At 38.9% G+C, this 27,959-nt stretch overlaps 1 protein-coding gene across 7 annotated transcripts in view; it reads right to left on the bottom strand.

Moving 5' to 3' along the window:
• The window catches only part of SIK3 (SIK family kinase 3), a 240,174-nt gene that overhangs the window by 70,829 nt on the left and 141,386 nt on the right, over positions 1–27,959 (bottom strand). For 6 of the 7 annotated variants that reach the window (XM_066372623.1, XM_066372640.1, XM_066372635.1 and 3 more), the window contains exon 4: positions 20,955–21,116. In XM_066372623.1, coding sequence (XP_066228720.1) covers positions 20,955–21,116 — 162 coding nt within the window. Of the gene's footprint in view, positions 1–2,449; positions 2,712–20,954; positions 21,117–27,959 lie in introns of those variants that run through there. The other variant, XM_066372653.1, reaches the window with a different exon arrangement.

Below are 27,959 nucleotides of genomic sequence, written 5' to 3'. Positions count from 1 at the left end.
TGCCTACTACAGTGCTTTGCAGAAGAGAAGGATTCAATAAATGTCGTTCAAGTGATTCACTAACTAGAAACAAAGATGGAGAGAAAAAAAGAGAAAAAGAGAGGAAAGTATAAAAAAGGAAAGAAATGTACAAGTACTCAGAGCAGCCCTCAGTGAACAATTAAGAGAGTAGGAACTAGGAGCTTCTTGCTAAATAAGGGATCCCACTGAAGTTTTTGCTGGAAACAGCCATAATCCTATATGAAGAACAGCAAACTAAAGATTTTACATACAATGATAAAGTCTGTACCTGTAATTAAGTACAATTTAAAAGAAGTAAATATTTAAATGATATGTATAATTACTGTCATAACAGCAATTAGGTATAGTCCACAGCATTAAAAATATTAGTACTGCTCTTATTAATAAAATAACTATTTCTCAATAACTCATGTTAAGAACAAAGACATTCCATATTATGTTATGGAATGTTTATGTCCCCCCTAATTCTTATGTTGAATTCTAACGCCCAATATTATAGAAGGTGGGACCTTTTGGAGGTGCTAAGGTCACCAGGGTGGAGGCTTCACAAACAGGACTAGTGCCTTCATAGAAGAGACTCTAGAGAGATCTCTAGCCATTTCCACTGTACGAGAGCACGGCAAGCAGATGCTGGCTATGAACCAAGAAGATGGCCCTTATCAGAAGGCAACTTTACTGGAGTCATGATCTTGAAATTCCTACCTTCCAGAACCGTGAGCAACAAGTTTCTGTTGTTTATAAGTTACCCAGTCTGTGGTCTTTTATTATAGCAGCCCAAATGGACTAAGACACATTACTTTAAATAATACAAAAACTCATTTTTGTGTATAATGTCACTGTCTCCCCTAACTGGACAAGAGCTACTAACAAAGAGATTTAAATTTCCCTTCTTTACTATGTCCAATTAATGTAAACAGGCTTGATAAATCAAAAACCATAGATGGCCAGAAGAAAGAGGAGGAAAACTACCCAAATCTTGGACAGTATTTCAAAAGAATACTGCATCCCCTGTTTACTGCAGTGTCATTTACCAATACTTGAAAGCAACCAAAGTGCCCATCAGTATGCAAGTGGATAAAAAAGCTGTGGTACATTTACACAATGAAATACTACTCAGCCATAAAAAAGAAGGAAATCTTACCTTTTGCAACAGCATGGATGGACTTAGAGGGTATTATGCTAAGTGAAATAAGTCAGAAAAAAACAAATACCATGTGATTTCATTTATATGTGGAACTGAACAAAATGAACAAACAAAACAGACACATACTCATAGATACAGAGAACAAAATGATGGTTGTCAAAGGGGTGGGGTTTTAGAAGGCTTGTTAAAAAAAAGGGATTGAGAAGTACAGATTGGTAGTCCCAAAATAGTCACAGGATGTAAATACAGTACAAGGAATATAGTCAATAATATTGTAATGTCCATGCAAACACAATAAATTAAAATTAATAAATATTTTTAAAAATATTGTATTAACTAGATATGGTATCAGATTGGTATTACATTTATCAGGGTAGTCACTTCAAATGATATATAATGTCTAATTACTATGCTGTACACCTGAAACATATAATACTGTATGTAAAGTCTATATGAAAAATAAATTTTAAGAGAAACAACAATGGGGATAGAGTAAGTAAATTATGGCGTATCTATTTGATATGCAATCATTAAAAAATATCATATGGGCCTGACCAGGCAATGGCACAGTGGATAGAGCAGGGGTCGGGAACCTATGGCTCACGAGCCAGATATGGGTCTTTTGATAGAGCTGCATCTGGCTCACAGACAAATCTTTAATAAAAAAAAAATAACGTTAAAAATATAAAACATTCTCATGTATTACAATCCATTCATTTCCTACCGCTCATGTTCATGTTTGCAGGTGGCTGGAGCCAATCACAGCTGTCCTCCGGGACAACACCAAATTTTTATTGGATAATGTGTAATGTACACGGGTCATTGTGAGGTCAGGAAGTAAACTCCCCTCCTTTTAATCAAGTAGTCAGCTAGCTAATTGCATAAACCCTTTTGACGAAGATGGCTAAAAGAAAAAAAGATGAGGAGTATTGTACTTTTCAGCAGGAATGGACAGAGGAATTCGCCTTTGTGGAGAGAGCAGGTTTTGCAGTGTGTCTAATAATACAATGATAAAATTGCATCGATGAAACGGTAAATTTAAAGCGGCACTTCGATACACGCCATACTATATTTGCATCGAAATATCAAGCAGGGGACAGCAGGAAGAAAGCATGTCAAGAGCTACTGTGCAGAGTGCAAGCTAGTCAGCAGCAACTCCGTGTTTGGATCCAACAAGGTGACTGGAATTCGGCTAGCTTTGCTGGTGCTTTAGCAATTGTGAGAAACGGAAAGCCATTCACGGATGGGGAGTATGCCGAAACATTCATGCTTGATGTTGCCAATGAACTTTTTGACGACTTTTCAGATAAAGACAAGATAATCAAATGAATAAAAGACATGCCTCTGTCAGCAAGAACTATTCATGATCGTACCATCATGATGGCAAATCAAATTGAGGCAACTCAAGTGAAGGACATAAATGCAGCACCATTCTTTTCTCTCGCTTTGGATGAGTCAACAGACGTAAGCCATTCATCCCAGTTCAGCGTGATTGCAAGGTATGCTGTCGGTGACACACTATGTGAGGAAAGTCTTGCTGTTTTGCCTATGAAAGAGACAAGAGGGGAGGATTTATTCACGTCTTTCACTGAGTTCGCTAAAGAAAAAAATCTACCGATAGATAAACTTATTTCGGTGTGTACTGATGGTGCTCTGTGCATGGTGGGGAAAAATAGAGGATTCGTAGTGCTTCTTCGTGAACATGAAAAAAGACCCATTCTAAGTTTTCACTGCATTCTACATCAGGAGGTGCTTTGTGCTCAGATGTGTGGTGAGCTGCTTGGTGAGGTGATGACGCTGGTCATTCAGGTGGTCAACTTTATTGTTGCCCGAGCTTTAAATGATTGTCAGTTTAAAACACTGCTGGATGAAGTTGGGAATAATTATCCTGGTCTGCTTCTGCACAGCAATGTGCTGGTTGTCAAGAGGGAAGGTGCTCAGCCGTTTCGTGGCTTGTCTGAGTGAAATCCGGACTTTTATTGAAATGAAAAATGTTAGCTAATACTGAGTGGCTCCTGAAGTTCTACTATCTTGTGGACATGACTGAACATCTGAACCAGCTCAATGTGAAAATGCAAGGCGTTGGAAATACAGTCTTATCTCTTCAACAAGCAGTGTTTGCAATTGAAAACACGCTGCAACTCTTCATTGCTGACATTGAAACAGGTCGTTAACTACACTTTGAAAAACTGGGAGAGTTTAAAGATGCATGCCCAGCAAGTGACCCTGCTCAACATCTTGATCTCCAGCAGCTAGTGGGCTTCACATCTAATCTCCTGCAGTCATTCAAAGCGCACTTTGGAGAATTTTGTGAGTGTACTCATCTTTTGAAGTTCATCACCCATCCACACAAGTGTGCAGTGGACAGCGCCGATCTGAGTTATATCCCCAGTGTCTCCGTCAGAGATTTTGAGCTACAGGCTGCTGACCTGAAAGCCTCAGACATGTGAGTGAATAAGTTCAAGTCACTGAATGAAGATTTGGAAAGACTTGCACGACAGCATGCAGAGTTGGCGAGCAAACAGAAGTGGGGAGAAATGAAAAAACTTCAACCCGTGGACCAGCTGATTGTCAAAACTTGGACCATGTTTCCTGTCACATACCACACACTGCAGCATGTGAATATTGCTGTACTGACAATGTTTGACTCTACGTATGCATGTGAGCAGTCTTTCTCACATCTAAAGAACGTTATGTCCAACCTACCTACGATCACATTTAACGGATGGAAGTCTCAACGCCTGCATGAAGCTTAACCTCACCATGTATCAACCAGACTACAAAGCCATCAGCAAAACCATGCAGCACCAGAAGTCACATTAATGGTAAGAAGTACTTTATTCATCATTGGTTAGCAACAGCATAACAATGTTATTAAAAAGAATTCAGAGACTTATTATACTTTGAAAATGTTGGTCTTACATAAAATGCACGCATTTACTTGTATTTAGTGTTAAACATATTGTATGGCTCGCACAGAATTACATTTTAAAATATGTCGCATTCGCCTGACCTGTGGTGGCGCAGTGGATAAAGCGTCAACCTGGAAACACTGAGGTTGCCGGTTCAAAACCCTGGCTTGCCTGGTCAAGGCACATATGGGAGTTGATGCTTCCTGCTCCTCCCCCTTCTCTCTCTCTCTCACTCTCTCTCCCCCCTCCTCTCTAAAAAAAAAAAAATAATAATAAATAAATTACTGTTTAAAATATGTCGCATTCATGGCTCTCTCAGTCAAAAAGGTTCCTAGGTTCCTGACCCCTGGGATAGAGCATTGGACTGGAATGCGGAGGACCCAGGTTCGAAATCCCACAGTTGCCAGCTTAAACGAGGGCTCATCTGGTTTGAGCAAGGCTCACCAGCTTGAGCCCAAAGTCACTGGCTTGAGGAAGGGGTCCCTCATTCTGCTGTAGCACCCCGGTCACAGCATGTATGAGAAAGCAATCAAGTAACTAAGGTGCTGCAAACAAAGAATTGATGCTTCTCATCTCTCACCCTTCTTGTCTGTCTGTCCCTATCTGTCCTTCTCTGTCTCTGTCACACAAAAAATAAATAAATAAAATAAAAAAGTAAAAATTATCATATGGAGCATCATGTGGAAAATATGTGATATAATATAAAGTATTAAAAACTGGCGCTGGCCAGTGGCTCAGTGGCTCGAATGTCGGCCTGGCATATGGATGGCCGACCTGGGTTCAATTCTAGGTTAGAGCACACAGGAGAAGTGACTATCTGCTTCCCTCCCCCTCCCCCCTACAGCAGTGGCTTAACTGGTTTGAGTGTTGGCCCCAGGCGCTGAGAATAGCTCAGTTGGTCAGAGTGTCAGCTTTCAGGCACTAAAAATAGCTCGGTACAGCTTGGTACTCAAGCATCAGCCCCAGATGGGGTTGCAGGGTGGATGCCCCTTGGGGTGTGTGCAGGAGTCTGCCTCACTATCTCCCCTCCTTTCACCTATTAAAAAAATTATATAATACACTGACTGTAATTATGGAAAATACATAGAAAAAAAACAAAAAAAATATTTAAAATGTTAAATTTTAGAATTCTTGTTTAAATATTTAAAAGTATTTTGTTGTTTAACTTTCCTATAGTATGCTTATATTATTCTAGAATTAAACTTTTAATTGAAAGACTTCAAAATATCATCTTAAATAAAAAGAACTAAAGTATTGAGCAGTTAAGTTTCAGAAAATTCTCAGGTAGGAAGATACCTGAAAAGATACTTCTATCCCTTACTGTCAATAAATAGGAAAGATTTATGAACCACAGATTCAACATTAAAATGATGAATATTCTAAAGTTACAGAAGAAAAGAGAAATTCAACAGAAGAAACTGGTTAAGATGGATACTCACACCCATACAACAGAAGCCACATGAGTGGAGTTGTTCTCTTCAATGTGGCCTATAGTTATTTATTTCTCCACTCATAAATGGCTCCTAACATAATTTGTAAGTCTCTTTTCGAACCCCCACTACTCTGGTTGGTCGGTTAGCATTTGTCTGCAGGCTGAAATGGTATCTTATATCTCTTTCTCTTAATATCAAGCAGCAGACTCTAATTTGAGCCACATGTCTTTCTTCTAGGATGGGTTAAATACCAGAGCTTTACTATCAATTCTGAGACTTAAAATTCTTTGTTCTAGGCAAGATCAGGAGCCTGGGGCTATACAGAGTAGTACTATGGTATCCTTGAAAATATGTATATCATCAACTGGGAATGTGTATGTGGTCACAGGAAAGAGGGAAGAATGGGTGGCACTGATTTAATCAGTATAATGGCGACAGGAAATTTTTTTATTTGGTCCACCACTTCAGAGAGATACCCTTGACTTTTTTTTTGGCTTGACCAAAGAGTAATACAAAACAAATGGAAACATTAGGCACAGCCTGAAGCCAGTTCCAATGTTTATAGTCTCTGTTAAGGTAATATGGTACAGATAACAATTGATGGTCAATCCCTCCAAGAGTAATCTGTGCTTCACTTCATTGTTGTTACACGTAAACAGCTTGGAAGTAGAAGGCAAAGGAAAAAAGCGAAGTGGGGAAATAGTTAATCTTAAATAAACAATCTCACTAGAAAACACTGTGACAGCATCTTTCATAGTTTACAACCTGAAAACTTCTGAAGACTCATAATCTCAATATTGCACTTGCAATTGAGACAAAAACCAAACAGAAATAATTTTAGCCCTTGATTAACTTCTCAGTGGATCTGGGGAGGAGTATGGGGGGACAAGCTGTCAGGTGTTCTTGCTAGAAATAACTCAAAGATCAACATTCAAGTAAGAACACTATATAAATAGGATTTAAACTATTATAGAGATTGTTAAAATAGAACATGACACAGATAAGGAACAATTCTTCCTTTTCCTGTGCAATATTACTAGTCTAGAAATCATGTAACCCAACAGCTTTATTTGGAATTGAACAAAACAAGAGTCTACTCTGAGGATTCAGAATTAACACTGGTGATGAAGAACAAGGTTCTCAGAAGTCACTGTATTAGTTAACTCTTTAAAAATGGGTCTTGGGAAGTCCTCAGTGTTTAGCAATCATTGCAACCCCTGGCTGAACTTCCTGACTAAGAGCTAATAGAGAAGTAGTGTAATGTCAAAAGTTACTGATTCACAGTTTTAAGAAACCAGGGGAAGTCAGACTGGAGGAAGAGAGAGAGCATTATTCAAGGGATTGAAAGAATGTATTTACATTTCTGGAAAGGTATGTGGAGAAGTATCAAACTATTTTGTTGCAGCTGCTGCATATACCATATACCCGGCTCCATATCTGTCACTTAATCTTAGCAATCTCCTGACCCTCTCCCACCCCTTAGCACTGTATCTCTATGTAGTGTGATCACTATCTGTGAAAAATGAGTTTAAAAATGAAAATGCTGGACCAGCACCACACTGGCATTTTCAACAAATGATATACTTTCTTCCAAAGCTTTAAAATACTTTAGCAGTTAAGATCATTAAGCTCAGCTATTTTAAAATTAGGTAATAAATCAATCCCCTCCACTCTGTTATATATAGATAGCATTACTCCAACCCTTCTCACAAAAAAACAAAAAGTTCTCCCCAACACAGGATCTTTTCATCAAATTCACTGTTGAGTAGATGTATAGGGAAAGGGTTGTAATGACACATTTTCTGTAACACCTGCAAAAATAAAATCATTGGAATCCTTGAAAACATTAATATATATACTATTATAGTCATCATTCTAAACTGTATCAGTTAGAACAATAAAAATCCAATCACGTAAGTTTTTGATACTGACAGGGAACAATATTATGCAAAAATTTTAAGTGCCCCTAGATCATGATTGTAAAGCCAGTAGCCACGGCCACCATCACAGCCGCCTGGCCCATGCAGGTTCACATTTGATTCGGACAGACGGTAATGAAACAACAGAGCCAAAAACTGGTGGGCCATTAGCTTTAATCCTAGCTTGCACCCAGCGGGCAAGAAATACATACAGTGGGAAAACACTTCCCTTTTCATTCAGGGCTCCCAAAGCCACTGACTTATCCAAATTTCCTAGAATCAAAGGTTCTTACTTCACCAGCCTTATTCAGCTCTGTTCCTCATCTCCTTCTCTCTACACAAACTCTGCACAAACTGGCTCTGCTTCAGCACTCCGCCATCTTGGCTGCTTCTCCTCTCCTCCACGTGGCCTTTTTCTGCTCTCCTCTAGCATGGGCTCCTCTGTCCCATTTTATAGTGTAGAAATCAAAACCTTTAATCCAATATACACACAAGGAAGTCTCTGATACATAGTCACTTATCTGAGGCATAATGAGATTCCTCATGAGAGTGCACTACCTCCTATCATGCAACAGTCAAGGATGTGGGGAAAAGCTTAGTCTTAAAACTAAGCCTTAGGCTATAACGACCCTGCTCACTTACAGCCTGTCCCCCACACCCAATGCAAACTATAAGCGAGCAAACATATATACATATATATTATATTTACAAACTTATTTGACCAACAATGATAAATCAAAGTCCCCTTAAATTCTCAATAGAAACTGAGATAACAAATGGAGATATGGTATATATGTATAATGAAAATAGTTTCCAAATTAAAAATTAAGACTTATGGTCTTAAGACATGGTCTGCTTACCAAAAAGTGAGCAGAAGCCTATTTGGAATAAAGAAGGTATGATGATCATATATGAAATTCTAAGGTATCACCAAGAAATTAAAAGCAGGTAAGAAAACATCCTCTTAGGTTAAAGCTAATAGAATAAACATAACTCCAATGAGAGCAAACACTGAAAAGTAATACATTTAAAAGATAACATATAAATATGATAATAGGAGCAGGTACTCCCCAAGTTTTTGAGGGATAATTAATGCATTCTTAGCACAAGGTGAACTAGACACACATGGTCCCTGCCCCCACGGAGCAGATGAGCCCCAGAGGGGAGGCACACACGACACAATCACATATCTAACTATATAATTATAAGTATCAAAGGAGTTTCGGGGAAGTTCAGGAGCAATTGGTATATAATAGAAAAGAGGAGTTTCCTCAAACAGTCTACCAAGAGAGCAGAGAATTTCTCTACCAAGGAAAAACTGTAACCTGCATTAATTGTACAGGAACATTGTATTTCCACCTTTGACTCACAACCTTCTTTCAGAGGAACAGTTTATCTTAACCTCCTGAAAAAGAAATTTTAAAAGTAATTTTATTTTGCCTGACCAGGCAGTGGCACAGTGGATAGAGCGTCGGACTGGAAAACAGAGGACCCAGGTTTGAGGCCCCAAAGTCGCCAGCTTGAGCGTGGGCTCATCTGGTTTGAGCAATGCTCAGCAGCATTAGCCCAGGGTCACTGGCTTGAGCAAGGGGTCACTCAGTCTGCTGTCAGTCCCCGGTCAAGGCACGTATGAGAAAGCAATCAATGAACAGCTAAGGTGCCTCAATGAGGAATTGATGCTCCTCATCTCTCTCCCTTCCTGTCTGTCTGCCCCTATCTGTCCCTCTCTCTGTCTCTCTCTGTCTCTGTCATAAAAAATAATAATAATTTTATTTTTGCATGATTTATAATAAAGCTACTTTAAGATTTTACATTAGTATAATATTAAAGATTGACTTAAAAGTTATATTAAGAAAAATTCATTTTCCCCATTTTCCTTTAAAATATGTCAGAAAGGTATTAATTTAAAATTGATATGTCATGTTTAGTTTGGAAGCCACATATATATTAAGATTATAATATCCAAAATAGCCAAAAACTTTTTATGACCTGGTATTTGGAATGCTTACAATTTTAAATCTAAAAACCAAAAATGTTTATCTGAATTATTTTTCATGTTTTGTTTTTAAATGATGCATAGATAAGCAAGTTTAACACTTTGTAGATATTATTCTATGAATGTATACAGTCTTTATTCCCAATAAAGCAAACTGATTTTATATGTATGTATGTATGTATGTATGTATGTATGTATAAAATTTTGGTGAAGTCCTAGAAACATCTTGATGTAAACAAACAATTCATAAATATGGTAAAATTTGTTTTGAAGCACTGTAGAATTATCACTTTTATCTTCATAAACTTGAATTTTAACATCAGTTTTCCTTATGCTTTATGTTGCCCAATGGTCCACTAATGATGAAAATTTAACAAGAGATATTGAAAAGCTGCTTGACACTCTCATGGCAACCAGCTACTTCCATAGAGCAGCATCCAGGGTGGCTGAGGGCTAAGCGTGCTCATTACTTTCTGCTAGCAGGTACCCCCTTGCGATTTACACTCAGAGGTCTCAAACTACTCCATTCAAGGGAGGCTGGGGACCAAATTCATTACTTTGTTTATTGGCTTCTAAAAAATAGGAAAGGCAAGCAGAGTCGTTATCACTTTTTATCACATCAATCTCCTGACAACCTCTAAGGGTTTAGAAATCGTTGGCTGAGAAAGGATACTGTAAATTATGTAAGGTGTTCAATTAAGAGTGGTCTGTGTACAGCCAGGGCAAGGAGTAGTCAAAGACCACACACATCAGGGTGTTTTCTAAAGACTAAGTGAAATACTTCTCAGGATCTTGCAACTCCTTTTGTTTTGAATCTCTGCCTACCACTAGCTGAGTTTTTCTCTTGAGACTTTAAGAGAATTGAAAAGTAAGTCTTGGGATTTATAAAAATGAAAACTAAATTCTGGACTACTGGGGATTCTTACTAATAATCTGTCACCCAGAGAAGGCCTGCCTAAAAAAATCATTTTGCAATATATACAAATACCAAATCATTATACCGTATGCCTGAAAGTAATATAATGTTATATGTCAATTATATCTTGAAATCCAAAAAAAGAAAAAAAGCAATTTTGGATACACTCAGAAATCAGTCTCACCCTTTCGACTACTACATTTTAACAGTTTCTATCACACTGTGTACAACACAACAGACACTTCTAGAGTCTGAGTGAAAAACTACTCCAGATGATGTGTCAGTTCCTCCTCAACATCAACTTACAACTGAGGAGCCATAAGACTCTGTAAGAAAATTAGAGCTGGGGAAATATAGTCTTAGGTATATTTATGAAAGTTCTTGTAATTTTTATACATCCATTAATAAAATTAAAACACTCTAAATAAGTAGAATATCAATGTTCTTTGAAAAATCTTAAAATAGAAACTACAGGTAAGTCAGCATCTGATTTCGTTCAACAATCATTACCCCATACTTGCTCGAGATCTTTCAAAACTGTCATTTTTTGCAACTTCAATAAGATTCTGGTAGGTTAATTTTTATTTGTTCCAGATAATATGTAGATTAAGATGAAGCTTTTTATTTCACTCGTCACTTATCTACATTTTATCAAATGCTTTGCCCAAGACAGTCCCAAAGACAAGGAGCAATGTGGAATTTTGAGATGTTCTGGCAGGTCCGAAACACATGCCACCCAGCTCTTCCTCACTCAGCCCAGCTACCCTCTCCCCACGCAGGGTGGAAGACGGGCCCTGGGGCTCAGTCTTCCTTCCCCCAGCTTCTCTTTTCCCCAAGACCTTGAAGCAAAAAGGCTTCTTTTCTGCCTCCTGCTTCCCTCTTCTATTGTCAATGCCCCCCCCCCATTACCTCCTAAATAAATGATCTGTAATGATACAGACTGGCATGGAAATCCCTGAGGTTGGGAAAAAGTAATAGAGAATTTTGTGTAAGAGGAACCTACGGTTGGAAGAAGAAATTCCTCATCCCAGTCTTTCGAATTGATGTATGTTTATATACCCTCAGGCACAATGCTGCAGTGTGCCAAGAGTTATGTGAAACTGCAGGCTAAATAACATACATCTTCTTGAAACACATTTTTTCTACGTTATATAAAACTGAATAATTTTAATATTAAACAAATAAAATAGACATGACATTGAAGAGAACATCAAATGTGCATGAATTTGAAAGACACAGAATGTGATTAAAAATGTGTTTGAAGTGAGCCATTCCAGACTATGTTATCGAACCTCCCCTTCCCGGTCCTCCGTGAGTCTATCCCCTGTGTCAGGGAAACTGTAGAGGGAAAGTCTGGGAAGCAATCCTTCTGCATTAGTAGCACAGCTATTACTGCAAGCAAGATCCTAAAACAGAAAATTATCCTAGCAGGTATAACCATCTTTCAAAATGAATAAGACCTCACTTATAACCTGGAACCATGAATGACAATAAATCTGCTCATTTGAATACTAGCTTTAAATTTTTTTCATACAAAATAATTCAACTATGAAATGCCTATTGAATTAAGTAAGGTACATTAATTTTTCATTTGTAAAACTCAAGTCTTAAGAATAGAATTCAAGAATGAATTTTATACATTTTATTTTCCCCGGGGTCAACATACATTAAATGTGCTTAGTGCCTCCTAGTTGAAAGTCATATAACATTTCAGGGTGAGAATGCATGTTGATGCATTATGATTCTAAGGCTCTACTATGACCTGAATACAGGAAAGCCACATGGCCCTCAGGAAAGCTCTGTGGGTCTCAATTTATTAGCCTGTCAACCAGAGAGGAATATTGGTTACCTAAAAGAAAGATGTCGGGGGAAAATGGTGTCAGGATTGTGACATAAAATTTGGGATTGAACCTGACCAGGCCGTGGTGCAGTGAATAGAGCATTGGCCTGGGACGCAGAGGACTCAGGTTCAAAAACCCAAGGTCGCCAACTTGAGCGTGGGTTCATCTGGCTTGAGCGCAATGGTCACTGGCTTGAAGCCCAAGGTCACTGGCTTGAGCCCAAGGTCGCTGGCTTGAGCAAGGGGTCACTCACTCTGCTGTAGCCCCCCACCCCCCTAATCAAGGCACATATGAAAAAGCAATCAATGAACAACTAAGGTGCTACAACAACGGATTGATGCTTCTCATCTCTCTCCCTTCTCGCCTGTCCCTATCTGTCCCTCCCTCTGTTTTCTTTTGCAAAAAAAAAAGGGGGGGGATTGATATGAATGTTGTATAACTACTTTCTATGACCAGTCAGGGACATTCTCACTTATCACACTTTGGAAGAGTTCTCAGAAATACAAAGTTTTCAACCATTTTTTCCTTTATAAGTGTATCTCAGTATATTTATATGGTGGTCAATGGACTTACAAAATATTTTAGTTTCTCACTTTGAAAAAATGAAATAGTCTAGATCTCACCATATTAAGGTCAAAAATTTCCACAGTACCTTAAATATATGCACTCTGGAAATTCTTTCCAAAATATTGGCTTCACTGTAGTTGTAGTTCAGATCTTTGCTGTCTACTGACTGCCAACTAAAACAATAACACTGGAGTGGAAACTAGCTCATGGAGACCATTCTGGGAGCCGACATTTAAAGAGAAAAGTTTCCAACTTCCTTAAGTTGAAAAACAAAAGTTTCCACAATTTTCAAAACATTCTCATAACATCTTAGTATTTCAAATAACTTTGCTTCAGGGAGTAAGCCAACTACATTTAAGTTTTCTCTTGAGCAATCTTTTTTTCAATATAGGAATTTCTCTACTGAGGATAAGAATTAAAATTACTTTCAAATAGCAGGGCATCAACAATTTAAAATAAGACACTACCATTTTTCTTATATAGCTTAATATTTCATCAAGTAAAATAAATCTGGAGATATCACCTCACACCAGTCAGAATGGCGCTCATTAACAAAACAACACAGAATAAGTGCTGGCAAGGATGTGGAGAAAAGGGAACCCTCCTGCACTGCTGGTGGGAATGCAGACTGGTGCAGCCACTATGGAAACAGTATGGAAATTCCTCAAAAAATTAAAAATCGAACTGCCTTTTGACCCAGCTATCCCATTTTTAGGAATATACCCCAAGAACACCATAGCACTGTTTCAAAAGGAGAAATGCACCCCCATGTTTATGGCAGCATTGTTCACAATAGCAAAGATCTGGAAACAGCCCAAGTGTCCATCAGTAGACGAGTGAATTAAAAAGCTATGGTACATATATACAATGGAATACTACGGGGCTATGAAAAAGAAGGAAATCTTACCTTTTGCAACAACATGGATGGACCTGGAAATTATTATGTTGAGTGAAATAAGCCAGGCAGAGAAAGAAATATATCATATGACCTCACTCATTTGAGGAATCCAATGAAGAATGTGAACTGAGGAACAGAATTAAGACAGAGGAGAGATCAAAGAGATCAGAGGAAAAGAGGACAGAGGGAAGGAGGATGATAGGATGGGATAAAGCTGAAGGTAAGGGGGGAGGGTGCTATAGGGAGGAGGGCAAAGGAGATGTTGAGGGGAATATGGGAGGGGGGATGCATTCGGGGCAACACTAGAATCTATGTAAACACAATAAATTAAAATCAATAAAAAAAATAAAAAATTTTTAAAAATCTGACTTCTCTATTGCTTCTCTAACTAGAAGTCCTTCTCTCTCCTTGCCCTTTCCTTCCTCCTCATGCCTAATATTGCACTCTGATGTGGGGTTTTACCACTTCACAGCCTTTTACCTGATCTTCCTATCGCCGTCCTTCCCTTCTGCTATGCCCACCATTTTTTCTTATCCATCTGTATCTGATTTATTAAGCCTCGTATTCAAATAATTTCACAATCCAGTGTCACTACATACCTCTCCCACCTTCTCAGGCATGACTCCCTCGTTAAGCCCCCTCTCCAGCCACGCGGCTTAACCTCCTCTGCAAACATGCTGCCATATGCATTCTGCTGCTGCTCAGGCTTCTCCAGCTCCCTGCCCATGGTAATCAAAATAAAACCCCAAATCCTCACCACATAAAAAGGACCCCCATAAACTGGCCCTTGCCGGCTCTCTTGTCCCATCTCCTTCCACTTTCCCATTTATTATATCCAGCTGTGCTAATCTTTTTCTGACCACACCAAATATGCTACTAAATCCATCTGTCAGGCCTTTCCAGTGCTCTTCCTTCTCAGAAGGCTCTGACTGTCCCGGTTAAAAGTAGTACCTCTCCCACAAATCCTTCTATCACTTGACTCAATTTTATCATTTTTGTAGCCTTATAAGAGCTTATTTGTTTATGTGTTTACTGTCTATCTCACCCCACCATCAGAATGTTAGTTCCAAGGTACCATTTTAACTGTGGCTGTGTCCTCAGTGTCTAGATCAGTGGTTGCACATAGCAAATTCTTTAACATCTGCTGGCTGACTACTACTACTGGAACTCTCCCTCCTCTACAGCTACACCTTAGAGCAATGGTTCTCAAAAGTGTGCGCCAGGGCGCACCGGTGCGCCCTAGAAGATTTCCAGGTACGCCCTATGGTATTCCAGAAAAATATGTACCTGTTGGGAACCAAAAAGCCAACAGGGTTTTTGGAGTTTAAATTTTTGGGAGACAGAGGTGTGGGGAATTGGCTGTAAGCTGACAGTCTACCCAACCCCCCACCTCACTTGCCTGATTAGGCTGCAAAAGGCTGTTAAGCTGTGGTGCTGGATTGTTTACACTACCCCCATGTTCCCCGGAAAGACTGGAGGCAAGTTTCTCCTATCCTTTGTTTGGTGTAAAGTTAAGATGATATGTATGGTGGGGGTTTTCTACACTCAACACAATTAAGAATAAAAAGAGAGGAATTCTTCAATGTATTAACGAGGAAATGAGAGTTTGCCTTTCAAACATATGCCTAAACATTGAAGAAATTGCTAGGACACATGAGGCTCATGTTTCTCATAAATACAAGAATGAAAAAAACAACACATTCGTGCCGGGACCTGCTGAATTTACTAAATCTTACTAAAAATGTATCTCTATATATAAAAAGATAACTTTTTTGTCTTTTTTTAATTTTTTAACCCCTTTTTTACAAATTCTAAAAAGCATAACTCAAAAAATGTAACATAAAAATGTTTTTTAATGTCAGAATAAATTTACTTTTGTCATATTTATTTTAATTACCATAAAAGCACGCTTGGACTTTTTTTTCTTTAATGTTTGACTTAATTATTATAACATATTTCTCAGAAATTTGTATATAGTGTGCCTACAATTATTTGTAGGATTTTTAAATGCGCCCCGACTTCAAAAAGTTTGAGAATCACTGTCTTAGAGAATCCTTTAAAACTCACCTCCAACATTATGTCAATAGGGTGCTTATGTCTTTATCACCACTGATAAGGTTCGGATCAATGAAGTTACTGAGCACCTACTATGGAACTGGGTATATGCTAGGCAGTAGTTTTAAAACAATCACCAGGGTACAGCGATAGTCCCTGAGGCACTGACCAGCTAATGGAACTTTATCAATTGAAGTGGTCTCTTCGTCCTCTGAACTCCTGTGGTAATGACACTGTAAAATTAATGTGATAATGAATCAGCATGTGCCTTGTAGCAAACCATAATTTGATAGCTGTTGAACATGCTCCCCAGGAATGCAGATTACAAGCACACAGAGCCATGTTGTGCCATCTGCTCCTCTGTGGATCCTCATACATCTGAGGCATGAAAAGTAAAAGTTAGAGGCCAAGAATCCTGCTCTTTTCCCAGAGTTGGACTCTATATGAAATAAATTTACATGCATGCTCTTTATAAAAAATTTCAAAAATTTTGCAAAGTAAAAGGTGTATGTTTTGACAACTCTAATGTTTTCTGAATAAGCTATAATTATGTATGAAATATGATAAAATTTAATATATGTGAAAATGCAAAGTACTTTACATATGTAAAACATAACTTCAGTGTTATTTAACTTCTCAAACGTCTAAGCATTTGCTGCCCAAATAAACTACATTTTGGAGAGTAGGAGTCACATCTTATACTTACTTCCTTTTTCTCTTCCATAACACCTAAGCAAAGAACCTCTGTTAATAACAGTTAAGATTTCAGATAGCCACTATAAATTTTTAGTTCTAGACTTGGTAACTTTGCCTTTCAGAAACAAAAATTCTTATTCTGCAAATGATCAATGCTTATTCAGGATTACTAATGCTAGAAACATCTTTTAAATAATTCTACAGAAGACAGGTTTGCTATTGCTATCAAGAAAAAATAATTTTATTCTAAAACCAGAAAGGAGAAAGTTATTTACCTAGGTTTAATTCTCTGCAGAAATAGCAATAGAACAAAGATACATAAATAAGAATTTACGCACAAAACCTCTTAAGCCACAGGATGCTAGTGAACCCTAAATATCTGTGACTGAAGCTTACTTCTCATGCCCAGAAAACATATTTTCTCTTGAAGAGCGCTAGCATGGGCTTTCATAATAGCTAGATATTTTTTTATAAAATCAAGTATTAAATGTAAAATGCCACATTAACTCATACAAAATATAAAAACTATATTAATGTAAACAGAGACATCCCCAGAGCACCTACTCATCTTCTACATTTGAGCAGGATGTGTGACCTGTTCACCAGACAGTTAGGCAAATATTGACATAAGGACACGAATTTCTTAAATTTCCTAATCGGAATTTTTACTAATTCCACATTAATTTGCCACTATGAAATATATGATTTTTTTTAAAATGAGGTGCGTAAGACTAGTAATATTTTAAACAAAACAAAAATTTTTCTCTCGTGTTTCTTTCGTAGGTAGTAAGTAGTGCCGTCTTACTGAGATTTATAATAATTCATCAGTGAGCTCACTGAAAAGATCAGGAATCTGAAAGCTACTTACAGCTTTCAGAATAAAAGTTGATCACATTACTTACCTGACCTTAACCTGTCAGACCATCCACCCTAGCTCTCCAAAATTAGTCATGCTGCAGTCACCTTCAATTAGAAGTGTTTCTCCCACTGGTTCATTAAGTTCAAAGAAGACTTGGCAGATGACAATGGGAATTCTTTCTAATTTATGTGTAAGAAAGGAAGTTCAGGCCATGATTTAAAAATTGAATAATGGTGGCATGTAGGAAAGAATGCATAAGGAAAGACAATGCTAGATATTATAGCAGAGCACAAAACAAAACAAAGAATAAAAACACAGACTTTGGATTACTGAATTTAAAAATATTGCCAAAGTATATGTGTTAACACAGAGAGTCCAAGGCTGGCTGCCAGCACCCCCAGCAGTCTGTAATTACAGATCAGCAGGCAGAAACTTATTGTGACGGCATGGGTTGTTTCAACTACTAACAAAGAAAAGCATTTTAAAACCTCCTGCCTGACCAGGAGGTGATGCAGTGGATAGAGCATCAGACTGGGACGCAGAGGACCCAGGTTCAAGACCCCGAGGTCGCCAGCTTGAGTGCGGGCTCATCTAGTTTGAGTAAAAGCTCACCAGCTTGGACCCAAGGTCACTGACTAGAGCAAGGCGTTACTCAATCTGCTGAAGGCCCATGGTCAAGGTACAAATGAGAAAGCAATCAATGAACTAAGGTGTTACAACGAAAAACTGATGATTGATCCTTCTCATCTCTCTCCGTTCCTGTCTGTCTGTCCCTATCTATCCCTCTTTCTGATTCTCTGTCTTTGTAAAAAAAAAAAAAAAAAAAAGAAAAAGAAAAAGAAAACACAAACATACACACAAAAAAACTCCTTACCCAAATATTTGTCAGTAAAGTTTCTAAGTTCAGCTACCACTGATCAGTGCTTTCACATTTGCTTTATCAACACAAAAACTAAAAGTTATAAATTGCTCTACCTAAGTCAAAATGGTTCTACATTCAAAATCAAGGACCAAGAAAGCATTAAAAAAATTTTAACCTGCCTGACCAGGTGGTGGCGCAGTGGATAGAGCATCGGACTGAGATGCGGAAGGACCCAGGTTCGAGACCCCGAGGTCGCCAGCTTGAGCGCGGGCTCATCTGGCTTGAGCAAAGAGCTCACCAGCTTGGACCCAAGGTCGCTAGCTCTAGCAGGGGGTTACTCGGTCTGCTGAAGGCCTGCCATCAAGGCACATGTGAGAAAGCAATCAATGAACAACTAAGAAGTCGCAACGCGCAACTGATGATTGATGCTTCTCATCTCTCTCTGTTCCTGTCTGTCTGTCCCTGTCTATCTCTGCCTTTGTAAAAATTAAAAAAAAAATTTAACCTTTGGTCATTGGATGTAGAATAAAATTGTAGGATAAAGTGAAGGCTTTCTTCTAACCAATAATCCAAAGAACCCTATGATAACATCTGCAGTAGGGCTAAATAGTCCCCCAAAAGACATCCATGTCCTAATCCATGGAACTTGTACATGAACGTGTTACCTAAGTAGTAAAAGGGACTTCGGCAGATATGATTAGGTCAAGGACCCTGGGACAGGGAGACAGCCCAGGATTATTCAGGTGGGCCCAATGTAATCATGAGACCTTAGGGAGAAAAGTAGAAGGGCCAGATCAGGAGTGGGAGAGGTGACCCTGGAAACCAGAGATGGAGTAATGTGAGGAAGAAGCAAAAGTCAAAGAATGCAGGGGCCTCTAAGAGCTGAAAAAGCAAGACGATAGATTCTCCAGAGCCTCCAGAACAAACCAGTCCAACAGTACCTTGATTTTAGCCTCATTAAGATTCATTTCAGGTTTCTGACCTCCAGAACTGTAAGATAATAAATTTATGTTGTTTCAAGCCATGAAGTTTGTGGTAATTTGGCATAGCAACAATAGGAAATTACAACAAATAATTACAAAAAAAGTTTGAAATTGCCAGGCCTTTCCAAGCTACCCATCTCTGTAGGAAATGCGAGCACCTAGAGTTTAAGAGAATATCAAACAGACGTAAGAGCAAAGGAAAAACATGACTTTATATAAGATAAAGAAAACATCGATTCCTACCTACTATACACTGAACAAGTACAGGACTCAAAGAGCTTAGAACTGTGTGAAAGTTTTAGACAAGAGTGCTTCCATCAGCCTGACTTAAAGAAAAAGTGAGATGTTCCAAAGGCGTAGAATAGAGCCTGGAATGGGAACAGACTTATATACACAAAAGACACTGTCAGAAAGAAGAATCACCAACCTGCAAGAGTACACACAGGTACTTGGACCTAGAGTAGGGGTCCCCAAACTTTTTACACAGGGGGCCAGTTCACTGTCCCTCAGACCATTGGAGGGCTGGACTATAAAAAAATCTATGAACAAATTCCTATGCACACTGCACATATCTTATTTTAAAGTAAAAAAACAAAAAGGGAACAAATACAATATTTAAAATAAAGAACAAGTAAATTTAAATCAACAAACTGACCAGTATTTCAATGGGAACTATGCTCCTCTCACTGACCACCAATGAAAGAGGTGCCCCTTCCGGAAGTGCGGCGGGGGCGAATAAATGGCCTCAGGGGGCCGCATGCGGCCCCGCGGGCCGTAGTTTGGGGACCCCTGACCTAGAGTATAGTATAAATCTGACCTATTAAGAAGGGAAATTTTTAGAACTGTTTTTCACCTTGGCTGTTCAAGGCAATTACATTCTAGTTATACCTCAGTATTCAACATGAAACTCCCTCCCTTTTATCTGGGACATGGGGGACATACAATGCAAAACTAAAAACCACCAGAAAAAACAAAAATGGTTTATTTTCATATTTTAGTTTCTTGTATTATCTGCAGTCACTTCCTAATATCAACAGGTGGTAGGCTTGTATTGGTTTGGCAAATGCTGGGAGCTTACTAAAACTAAAGAAGCGTGAGGCAGTGAGAGGTGCTTTTTAGGCTTTACCAGTTGAGCAAATGAATGAAATTTGAGGAAACAGAGATGGATTACCTTTAAACTACTATAAGATCTATTCTTCTTAAATTATCATAAAATGCAGTTTTTAGAACAAGCATGTTTACATTAGCAGTGACAAATCAATGTTCTCAACTGAAGCTGAGAGGGTATACAATTTTAGCAGTTTTTTTAGTACTTTTTCTATATTTTAAATTCTGCAGCAGCAGCAGCAGTAGTAGCATTTTTAAGTGAGAGTAGGAGAGATAAACAGATTCCCGCATGCGCCCCAACCAAGATCCACCCAGCAACCCTCGTCTGGGGCTGATGCTCAGATCAACCGAGCCACTGGCTGCGGGAGGGAAAGAGAGAGAGAAGGGAGAGAGAGGGGTGGAGAAGCAGATGGTTGCTTCTCCTGTGTGCCCTGAATGGAATTTGAACCCAGGATGTCCATACTCCCGGCAGACACTCTATCCACTGAGCAAACCAGCCTTATTATTTAAAAGGAACCTGTAAACTAAAATAATAGAACTTTAAAATATCACCCTTTTCCTTCTTTCCTCCTAGCAAATAACATAAATGTATTTTAAAAACTTATCAGTTTCCAAGCCACACACACAAAACCCCTTTATTTTCACAATACTTTCTGAATAGATGGAAATAGACAATCCTTTGCTTTAAGACCCTTGATGGAAAAGCTTCTTTATTCTTATATCACATCCTCAACATGCCTCTCACCTGCTATTTTGATATTCAGATTGGCGTCCAGAAGCAAATTTTCAGCTTTTAGATCACGATGAACAATGTTCCGACAGTGACAGAAAAAGACTGCTGCAACGATCTGTTTGAATTTCCGACGGGCCTCCTTTTCTGCCATTCTACCGTGAGCCACCAGGTGGTCTGTGTTGAAGAAGAACATCGTCAGTTCTCATTTCAGGCACTGGTATAATTTCAAAAGGTAGCAAGGGGGCCCACCAAATGAATGGGTTAAAAGAAGTGAGATAAATATAGAAAAAAACACACAGTCCTGCCTTGTATCTATAAAAATTCATTAGGCCTGGCCTGTGGTAGCGCAGTGGATAGAGCACTGACCTGGAATGCTGAAGTTGCCAGTTTGATACCCTGGGCATGCCTGGTCATGGCACATATGTGAGCAACCAATGAACAGCTAGAGTGAAGTAACCACTTCTTGTTCCCTGCCCCACCCGTACAAAATCAATAAATAAAATCTTTTTTAAAAATTCATTAGTAATTAGTACCCAAACTATTTTAAATCCAAATCCTGTCATATGCGTAAGAATAAACTTGCCCTACCACAAGAAAAAAGAGTTCTGAGAACATCATGGTATTTTTCAAGAATCATAACACTGAACACCTTCCTTTTGGTATCTCCATTGCACAAGTTTCCACACACAGCAAACATACACTTTAAGGTAAGTATCAGCAAATTTCCTGTGCTACAGATTAGCAAATTTCCTGTGCTACAGGGTGAGTCAAAAAGCAGACTCTTGGCCCTGGCCGGTTGGCTCAGCGGTAGAGCGTAAGCCTAGCGTGTGGAGGACCCGGGTTCAATTCCCGGCCAGGGCACACAGGAGAAGAGCCCATTTGCTTCTCCACCCCTCCACTGCGCTTTCCTCTCTGTCTCTCTCTTCCCCTCCCGCAGCCTAGGCTCCATTGGAGCAAAAATGGCCCGGGCGCTGGGGATGGCTCTGTGGCCTCTGCCTCAGGCGCTAGAGTGGCTCTGGTCGCAACATGGTGACGCCCAGGATGGGCAGAGCATCGCCCCCTGGTGGGCAGAGCGTCGCCCCTGGTGGGCGTGCCGGGTGGATCCCGGTCGGGCGCATGCAGGAGTCTGTCTGACTGTCTCTCCCTGTTTCCAGTTTCAGAAAAATGCAAAAAAAAAAAAGCAGACTCTTTAGGCTAATATCTCTTTAGGCTAAATATCTCTTCTGCTCTCTCAAAGTTTTACAATTTGACATAAAATATATTGGTATCTCTTCTCTGTAATGTATAATAATACTCCTGCATCTTTACACCTGCGTTTACTGTGCTTACCAAATAGGTTTAAAACTATATTACTAATTTTTACAGATAACATTATAAGAAAACTAAATGAACTGTCTCCTACTTTAAATGAAATTAATTCATTGGTTATGTTGCTAAGGTATATAGCAAAAAAAAAAATGTTATAAATTTTGTAATACTATAAATCAGTTTATCTTCTGTATTTAAAAATGAAATGATTGATCCATATTCAATACCATAAATTCAGTAAGTTTTTTTCCTGATAGTAACAAGTTTTCTTTATTGATTTTGTTTACACAGATTCAAGTGTCCCACTGAATACATCCCGCCACCCCCGTGTTTCCAACATCCCCCTTGCCTCCCTCCCCTTCAACGCCCTCCCCCCTTCCCTCCAGGATTTGCTTTCCTGCTCTCTATGACGCTGTGTTATATATATATAATTTCACCAATCTCTTTTCCTTCTTTGATCCCATCCTCTCATCCCCTTTCCCTCTGGTCCCTTTGATCCCGCCTCTGCCTCTATTCCGCTCCTCAGTTCACAATGTTCATTAGATTCCTCAAATGAGTGAGGTCATATGATATATGATCTTTTTCTTTCTCTGCCTGGCTTATTTCACTTAGCATAATAGTTTCCAGGTCCATCCATGTTGCCGCAAAAGGTAAGATTTCCTTCTTTTTCATGGTCACATTGTATTCCATGGTGTATCTGTACCACTGCTTTTTAATCCACTTGTCCACTGACGGACACTTGGGCTGTTTCCAGATCTTGGCTATTGTAAACAAAGCTGCCATAAACATGGGGGTGCATTTCTTCTTTTGAATCAGTGATTTGGTATTCTTAGGATATATTCCTAAAAGTGGGATAGCTGGGTCAAAAGGCAGTTCCATTTTTAATTTTTGAGGAAACTCCATACTGTTCTCCACAGTGGCTGCACCAGTCTGCATTCCCACCAGCAGTGCAGGATGGTTCCCTTTTCTCCACATCCTTGCCAGCACTTATTCTGTGTTGTTTTGTTAATGGACACCATTCTGACTGGTGTGAGGTGATATCTCATTGTAATTTTAATTTGCATTTCTCTAATGATAGTGATGTTGAAAATTTTTCATCTGCCTATTGGCCATCTGTATGTACTCTTTGGAGAAGTGTCTATCACTTCTTTTGCCCGTTTTTTGACTGGATTATTTAACTTCCTGGTGTGAGTTTTACAAATTCTTCATAAATTTTGGTTATTAACCCCTTATCAGACATATAGTGACAATAGTTTTATATCGAAGCAATGACAGCCTATCTTTAACTCAGTTCTTCATATAATTAATAACATATATATGATATGACAGCTCATGAAATTTGAAATGTCAACAATGATACAATTTGACGTGTTTGAAATTTCTAAGTTTCATCAGCACTATCCTTAAACCAGCTGATGTGTCTGGGAAAGGGACACATTTGCCATCATAAGCATCCCAAGATAGTGGAAAAGTGAAAAATTAGACACTATAAATAAATGTAATATTGTTTATCAATAACTGTTTTAGTAACAGTATTCCATTGTTTTGGTACCATCTCAATCACCATTGGACCAGTCAGGTATATCTTTTCTTCATCACAAAAAGAAAGTTTGGGAAAAAACATATGTACTAGTGATGACTGCTAAGACTAAAAGTTTAGGACAAGAAATTGGAGGGGGCCTTGAAGAAGAGGGGCACAATGACTATCTACATAGCATATTTTCAAGTAATTTAACCTAAATTCTGATCACAAAGAACATAAAATTTTGAAGATCAAAAATATAGTACTTTTAATAACAATGTATTATAAGAAAATTTTAAATTATTAAGAAAACCCCTTGCCTGACCAGGCGGTGGCGCAGTGGATAGAGCGTTGGACTGGGATGTGCAGGACCCAGGTTTGAAACCCGAGGTCACTGGTTTTAGCATGGGCTCATCTGGTTTGAGCAAGGCTCACCAGCTTAAGCCCAAGGTCGCTGGCTTGAGCAAGAGATCACTCACTCTGCTATAGCCCCCCAGTCAAGGCACATAGGAGAAAGCAATCGATGAACAACTAAGGAGCCACAATGAAGAATTGGTGCTTCTCATCTTTCTCCCTTCCTGTCTGTCCCTATCTGGCCCTCCCTCTCTCTCTATTTCTGTCACACACAAAAAAAGAAAACCCCTTAAAAAAACCTGTTCTGATTGTCAGAGTTATCAATGATCCACACACAAGATCTCTGAAGCACTTCCCCCGTAAATCCCTGTTACAGCCCAGGTTACCAATTTGGTAAAGAAAGAATATCAAAAGTCCTCAGCTCAGCAGCTAAGAGGACCAGAATATGGCTTCCTATAGGAGTTCAGAGGTGGTGTTAAATGAGCTCACACTCGAGTGTGTTTAGGCTTTTGCTGAGACCCATCATATGAGTTTTAAACAACACAAAGTCCTCAACTAAGGATAGTAACTTACTATTAGCTGTTGAAGAACTGGACATCCATCAGATGTGCAACATTATATTTTATTTCAAAAGGCCCCTCTCTAACAGTACTTGCTCCTTTAACTACTCCCCATTTCTCTTAACTCAAGGCCTAATTATTCTAATAATATGTTTTAGCTGCTAAACTTTGTCTAATTAAAGAGCTTTGAAGAGACAGCTATTCTTGAGAAACATAAAAATAAACCCTTATGAAGGTTTACCATCAGAAGCTCATTTGGCCAAGCCAACCATTAATTAAAATGTCCAAGAGACATTCATCTGGCAGTAAATACTAATTACCAGAACGCATCAAAGAGCTTCTTTAATACAACAGAATGATTAATTTAGTAATTTCCAAAATAAGTGATTTTCTCTTATTTAAAAAAAAAAAACCTCTTTATATTTTCTAAGTACTTTGTTTTCTTAAAATGATTAGAAAGCTCATAATTGTACACAGGCCAGGAGCTGGTAGAATGTAACCTAATTCTATCTCTACAATGACACACTGGTTGTCCTTGAACAAATCAATATCCCTACCTCTTGATCTGCCAAATAGAAATAAATTGTTATATGCTATGGTTAATGAAAGGATACTGTATCTGGGCATAAACTTGCACTGTGACTAAGAATTATCATACATGATGTCATTTTAAAGACATTTAAAAAGCTATCTTTTTAAAGGTCTACTTAGCACTATCCAGAGACATTTAAGAATTTGGTTAATACATCATAATAAAGTTCTTCAAGATTCTGTAAAAGATGATTATTATGTACATCATTTGTCACTCTTATATGGTTCTGGTTAAATGATATTTATCATAGTACAGTGGGTCAAACAGCTTAAACTATACAGTATTTTTCCTAAAGTTACCTAAAAGATCCCTATAGTTTTAAATATAAAGAAAATATACACTTCACTTTTTTAAAATGTATGTTGCCTGCTAACATCCTACCATTGTATTTGATGGTCAAGTTTTCTCCTCCTTGGGAGCATTACTCTTTTCCAAACACAGGACCATCTTAATGGTTTGATGCCATTTTGACTTTAGCCTCCACTTTTGTTTTTGCCCATCTCATTACCACCCCCACCCAAGCCTATCCCCTTAGTGTGCTTTAAGTATAAACCTGCAGGGCCCTGTGGGTGTGCCAGGAAGCCAGCCGCCTGCCGTGGTTTTTAGTCCCTGCTAAAACTGCCTTTCAGCTGCCTGTACACAAGTGGCTGCTTTATGTTCATGTGTGCTTTATAGACAGAAAGCAAAAATTCTTCAAGCTCAAATGTGATGTGATATTCTTCCACAAAGAAACCCAGAGCAATAGCCCAGACTGGACTTAACACAACGTCCAGCCTTTGAATAAATATTGGGGTAATTTCAGAAAGGCAAGTGAAACAAACTGACTCCTGAACCACTCAATATTTAAAGAAAAATATATTCTGAATCTTATCAGGATAAACCCCAGGTGCAAGGAACTCTTAAAGAGTTGCTCTGCTTCTGAGAGGCAGCTCAGTGAGCTAGCTCTCCTAAACACTGCGCAAGATACCACCCACATCTCAGGCCCAAACACCTCCCCCCCTGCAGCCATGCCCCGAGCTTCCTGCATTCCTACACCCCCACCCCGGTCTAGACAATCTCCAACTACACCTGCCGAACACGCTCCCTCACAGTAAGTTCTTTTGCACTCTCAATTAACTACTTATTTAGTTGCCACTATATGTCTCGGGCAAATTTAAAGCTTTTCTCTATCACAATTTTCTCCAACTATTTGATCTCCGACAAGGATCAGGTAACCCTCAGTTAAAAGAAAACGATTCTGTTTCAAGCTCTTATCAAAAGTAAGGCGTCTAAGTTCTCTTTCTCACTTTACAGTCACCATAAGCCCCTTGACACTAGATTTCTTTAATCTTTTTTTTAATCTCTTCTTCCTCACAAAGTAAAAAGAAGCTGGTGACACGAAGGGATTTCTCTATCTCATGAGGATATCAGAAGTAGAGAAAATGAATTCTGAAGTTTCAAAAGTATTAGGGCCCCAGCATGTATAAAAGTTGCTTCAGAATTCACTGCTTGCCATTTTGTCCCAGTCTGATTCAAGAGATACTTTTGGTATATTTGGAGTCTATCCTCTGAGAGCAGAGTACACACACACGGCCTGCTTCACCACCCAAGCCAGTTCTGTGGAGTGTCAGAGGCATGCCACTACTGGGAGAGTGGTGGGGGCAACGTTACTGTAACTCACTTTTTCACTATAAACACATAGTGTATCCATTTGTCTGCTAAGTCTTCAAGTCACAACTAATCCAAAAAACTAGCTTAAAATGAAAACTCTCTGACAGAAGTCAAGCAACCATAGCTAGTAGTCTTTGCTTTCTACTCTGTTCTATCATTTCTTCTTTCTACACCCACTGAGACAAATTCCTGTTTATCACTTCTTTCCAAAAGAGCCCTGGTGAGGCCAAGATAACTAGGCTACCGGGAGCAGGTTAGAGTGCTCTCACTCTAATATCTCAGTCCCTAACTCCTGTTGGCCCCAAGATGCCACTGACTGGATGAGAGGCTTTGTAATTTTGTTTTCCTTACCAAGAATCCAGCTACCTACCTCCCATCAGGCTTCTATGTGTGGCTGTTTCTTGTCATTCTTCCAGCCATCCATCACTCCTTCTCCCACACCACACATTCAATCCTTCTGCAAATTTTATTAACTTTACCTTTGAAAACAGGTCCAGATTTCAATTATGTGTCAACCCTATTTCCACACCACTACAGTACCCCCCCAAGTCTAGTCCAAGAGCCATTATCTTCCTCCTGGATTATTGTAATAGCCTCTTAATATTACTAACTAGTATCCCTGTTTCTGCCCTTGGCCCCCTGCAATCTACTTTCAAAACAGCAGCCATAGAAATAATCCTTTTTTAAAACCTTTTATTCTGAAATAATTGCAGATTCATAGGAAGTGTCAAATCTAATACAAAGAGGTCCCATTTACCCTTCACCCAGTTTCCCTCAATGGTTAAATCTTTTTTTTTTTTTAACAGGGACAGAGAGAGAGAGAGAGTCAGAGAGAGGGATAGACAGGGACAGACAGACAGGAATGGAGTGAGATGAGAAGCATCAATCATCAGTTTTTCATTGCAACACCTTAGTTGTTCATTGATTGCTTTCTCACAGGTGCCTTGACCGCGGGCCTTCAGCAGACCAAGTAACCCCTTGCTCAAGCCAGCGACCTTGGGTCTAAGCTGGTGAGCTTTTGCTCAAGCCAG

This window comes from Saccopteryx leptura, chromosome 1, assembly GCF_036850995.1.
Source record: "Saccopteryx leptura isolate mSacLep1 chromosome 1, mSacLep1_pri_phased_curated, whole genome shotgun sequence".
Lineage (NCBI taxonomy): Eukaryota > Metazoa > Chordata > Mammalia > Chiroptera > Emballonuridae > Saccopteryx > Saccopteryx leptura.
The sequence above is the reverse complement of the archived record's forward strand: the minus strand, read 5'-3'. Positions and strand labels throughout refer to the sequence as shown.